Source organism: Herpailurus yagouaroundi, unplaced genomic scaffold (assembly GCF_014898765.1).
Source record: "Herpailurus yagouaroundi ecotype Mexico unplaced genomic scaffold, PumYag 140, whole genome shotgun sequence".
NCBI classification, from domain to species: Eukaryota; Metazoa; Chordata; class Mammalia; order Carnivora; family Felidae; genus Herpailurus; species Herpailurus yagouaroundi.
Window position 1 is genome coordinate 27,104,896 of NW_024412395.1, and position 5,000 is coordinate 27,109,895.

The 5,000-nt window shown below is 32.1% G+C and overlaps 1 protein-coding gene across 9 annotated transcripts in view; it reads right to left on the minus strand.

The window, feature by feature from the left end:
- Positions 1 to 5,000, minus strand: part of QTMAN (queuosine-tRNA mannosyltransferase) — a 389,119-nt gene that overhangs the window by 4,675 nt on the left and 379,444 nt on the right. For all 9 annotated transcript variants that reach the window (XM_040474979.1, XM_040474978.1, XM_040474983.1 and 6 more), the window contains 2 exons: positions 2,425 to 2,495; positions 1,631 to 1,722 (listed from right to left, as the gene is read on the minus strand). In XM_040474979.1, coding sequence (XP_040330913.1) covers positions 1,631 to 1,722; positions 2,425 to 2,495 — 163 coding nt within the window. The remainder of the gene's footprint in view (positions 1 to 1,630; positions 1,723 to 2,424; positions 2,496 to 5,000) is intronic.

Genomic DNA, 5,000 nt, shown 5'->3' on the forward strand with positions numbered 1-5,000 from the left:
TTTCTTTCTTTCTTTCTTTCTTTCTTTCTTTCTTTCTTTCTTTCTTTTTTTGTATTACATGAGATGATGGATGCGAATGAAATGTATGGTGGTAACCATTCCACAATAAACGCATGTCAAGTCATTATGCGGTACTGTGGTTCGTAAGCGGACACAGTACCGTCAGTCATATCTCAATAAAACTGAAAAACAAGCACAACTTCACCTAAAATTCACCAGAAGGCGGGGAGAGAATAGTAATTTGATGGTGAACTCACTGAAGAGATCTGTGTCATATACAGAAAATAAATCCATTTATATAAATACTTCTATTTCTTCCATTTTCATAATCTGCACATTTTGATAGCCTGTCACGTGGAAAACTACTTGATTAACATTTGATACAAATCTGACCGCTACTGAACTTCAAAAATTAGGGAGTTTGGATGTAAACCTATTTTCTCTGTGGAGCTTCCCCTGTATACGGTACAATCGTATTGACTCAAGGAGTAATACTGAAGCCTGGAACTGTTCAGTCAGCATTTTAAACTATTATGAGCTACCTTCTGAACCATTGCCAAGTTAATAGACAATGAAAGATAATGAGCTTGAAATTGGGTGTTAAATTGCATTTTTGGTTCTCTCCCTTTTTCTTGAAGTTTAACTGTTTCCTGCAGAAACAAAGTCCTGTTTTGATGTATCACTATGTAAATATGTATTTTAGGCCATGAAAAGAGAAAGGAGAGAAAAAAGGCAGCAAACTGTATTTCATGTAGGAAGGTTATACATTAACATAGGAAAATTAAAATATACTGGATTATAAAACTGCTAGATTGTAAACTATACTGAATTTATGTAAAATGAAGATGCTACATTCAAAGAATATAAAAAGGTATATTACTCATGGCCTAGAGCCACCTTCCAAACTCATAAAGCAGATTTATCCCAGTTCAATTACTTAGACTTTTAGCAGGGCCTCTTTGTGTTGTCATTTCAACAATGTAAAATTCTTGATTCAAACAACGGAAAAAAAAAAGATAATGAAGGAGGGGACTGCACGATGATGCTCTTTAAACTATTTTCTTTCTGCCTTTGCCATTCAGAGAGGAGACGGGCAGTGTCATTCTAAACAAACTGAGGATTTTTATGTCATTTTATTAAACCGGATAAGGGAAACATTTGATTCTTGAAAATCATCTTCAAAGTAGTTAAAAAATGAACACCAAACTTCACGAATGTCATTCACCTGAATTTTTGAGGCCTGAAGATTTCATTATGATGGGAAGAAAGGCTTATCCTCATTAGTATAATTGTGGAATCTTTCCTTTACTTCCTTTTAAACTAATGAGTTACATTAATCCAGGTTCATTTTTATAAGCCTCTTGGGGCTAAATGTAAAGGACAGTCATCTTAGAAAACAATAAATTAAAAAAAAGCATGTACCATGCATTAAGTGCACGTATTTCATAAGACCTAGGTTAATACAACTGGCATCCAGTTTAATTAATCCTTGTTAGTGTAACAACTAATATCCCTCCCTAGCATGTTTCCTTTAAACATTAGTATGTTAATTAAATGTTTTTTTTAAAAAGATTTTTCTTTGTACTTCAATATGGCATTTATACCACGTAAATCTCTCCTCAATATCTACCTTATAAAGATGTTTTCTTATAATATCTGGCCTCTTGCAGAAATTCTGGAGCCTTTTTGAAAGCTGTTCAGGTGTAGAATACAGATATTCAGCTGCAGGAAAAACAGATACATTTTTAATGAAACAAAAACCTCAAAGCACACACTCGATATTAGTCACTTTACTAATTAAAAATGCATATTGCTCTGTGCTGCCTCGTGTTTTACATTATTTAAGCATGATTTTATAAGGTTACCTCAGCTCACAAGGATGCTTAATGCTAAATAAGACTGTGTAGTTGTGCTGTTTAGACATCTCCTTTGGGTGATTAAAATACATTATTCCAATGTAACACAATGCATATGTGATATATTTAGTGATGGGAATTTTTTCAAAGAACTGGTACTATAGCCGTATGTACCCTGTACAAGAGTTGCATATTATTAACTAGTCAATTGTTTAAATAATTTGGTGTGATTTCCAGTCCTCGATTTTTCTCTGTGTATATCATTAGAAAAAATCTGTAAGCAATCGCAGCAACACTGACCTGCTTATAAAAATCCATCATTATGGGATGTGTATGCTAACAATGAAGAATGCTATTTGAAAACTTGCTTTTTTGTTATCTTAAAAGAACAGATGGTAAATATAAGCTTACTCTAATGTATTAAAACACATAAAATTTTCCTTAACACTAACATGTTGACTTGCCAAATAAACAATTGCTCCCGCCTAAGTTTATTTTCAAACTTTCTAATTTAGCATGAATCATGTATTAAATCTCAACCAAGATGAAAGTACATTAAAGAGGCTACCTGGAAATATTTCAGGATAAACCAAATCTTTGGGACAAAGTGGGTAGCAACCACAATACACAGCTTCCAACCTAAAGAAATTTTAGAGAAGATAAAAAAATATTAAAAGGACATTACTCTGATAGCCAGAAAGTGGTTTTGTTTGCCTAAGTTAACAGTATGAGCCCTGAGTTAACTGGGACGAAAAACGTGGTCGGCAGTCCAAGCCTTAAAGCCAAAGTTGCTCTTTTAAAAGATTTTATTGATCATATATGAATTTCATAGAACAGAACCAACAGCATATGTTTTGTTCACTGAATTAATCAAAGCGCAGCTCTGCATTTTTTTTTTGTTTTTAAAATACTGTTTAACACATTTTATAATCAGCAGATAAACACATGTAACAACATGGTAAAGTATGGACAGCTTTTCTTAATAATGCTGCAAAGCCCCAGAATGTTCATTTTTCAAAAATGTTTAAATAAAATAGCAAATACTTAACTTTAACATTGTAGCCGTAGAAATGATCGAGGCACTTTTAAAAGCATCAGAAAAAAAATTTACAATCTGTTGTTGGGGCATTTTTATATTTTAAGCTCATGCTTCAAAATAATTTGTTATTTCTGTAGAATGCAAAATAATTCCCCTTTTACTGAAAAATCCTCATGGAGATTACCTTAATGAAAATTTTACTTTCTTAGCCAAAAATTCAGCTCATTTTCCATTTTATCAGAAAAGAATACTTTCTTATTAAACAAATAAGCAAGAAAGTTTCACTTTGAGAGGATTTCTCCAAGGAACACCTATAGGAAGTTGTTTTTTTTTTTTTTTCCATGTCATAGTAGTAAGGGTTAAGCAGAGAGAAGGTATCGCATCTCAAAGGTTGTTGGCCCTATATAATGGCTATTGATCTGACATATAATAAACCTTAAAGATACCACTGTAATTTCTGTTGGCTAGAAATTACACAGTGAAATTCAAAGCACTCTCTAAAATATGTTTATTTTATGAGAGACTTTGAATTGCATCCAAAATGTTGACCAAAGGCGGATTTTTATTTTGAACTGCAGATTTTTTTCAACCCAAGAATAATTTGAAGTTATGTCAATGTTTACCTTGTTTGTTTACAGTGACAAAGCACATGCAATTTAAGCTGTTTTTAAGTGGGTGATGTTTTCTCTATTTTATTATGTTGACTGAAATTAGTTTAAATGAAAGGTATTTACTTTGAGCTGCAAAGTTTGGAAAAATACTGAGTTCAAAGTTTTGCTTGAGAACTGACAAGAGTTACAAGATAACATAGTGAAAAGGCACAGGATCTAGTTACCCATTATTAATTTCAAAATCCAAACTAATATCTAATAGATTTTTTTCTCTACAGACGTAGGGTATGCATAGGAATTCTTACCCCAAATACAGCTATAAACCACATGGCAACTGCATTATAAAACAGTGTCTAAAGTTTGAGCACATAAACCAGTGAGACTCTTTATGAACCAAAAGAAAATACGCACTTTATCTGAAGACACTCAGTTTTAAAATGCTGTGCCAATCGAAAAGTAAATACATATGAACATTCTCTTATAATTGCACAAAATCAAAAGAGTGAAGTCACAGCCATTTCAGAAAGTGCACATGTTATCTGCTTTTTAATAATGGATTTGAATTAGTGTTCTGTTCCCCGAAAGAAAATTGCAGGCCAAGTTACATTTTGAGTCATCGTATGAGCATGTATCATGTCACTTCCAAAAACCTCTGCTAATTAAAATACAGTGAGATAAGAGTGGCATTATTTGACTTAGGGAGAAAAAATTTACAAGTTTTGGATTTCAACTTTTATTTACAAATTATCTTATTTGTAGTGATATTTCTAATTCATCAAGGAAATACACACACACACACACACACACACACACACACACACAAACCAGCCTCCACCGTTGGTAAAATTTTGACTTGTTAAATACTAAACTTTATTATCTAGATTATTTAGATCAGAACTATGTTTTAAAATATATTACATAGGCCATAATATTTTTAAAGAAATTTGTAAAATTCATTGCCATAAGTTTCTCATATTTTGCTATGTTGAAGAAAATGATCATCTCATGACAATAATACAATTATTCACCATTTCAATTCTTATGCACTACCCTACCAGTTAAATAATAAATAGGGTTCCAATTGATCTATTGTTAAAATGACTAGCAAATGACCTTTTTATTCCAATTAACAAATCATCTGCTAAATCTATGAATCTTAATATTCAGATCTATTCACTTCAATTCATACAATTTATCTGCAAATAGTTGTTGGGCTTTTGATTCTAAATATAATTAGCTGATAATTTTGCTTGGCTGAATTACTTTTCTGGAGGGCCTGCAAAGGCTCTCAGTCGCATTATCTAGCAATAATGAATCTGATAGGTGAAATTTTTTACTGTAATGAGGATGAGACACAGTTGTGACACCTGAGTCTACTAATAACAGAAGACTGCTAATTATCGACAGCACTTTTTTGTGTGATGCAAGGAGAAAAAAAAAATCCCTCATTATTAAAAAATAAAAAGTTACAATTATAAGTGACACCGGAGGAGA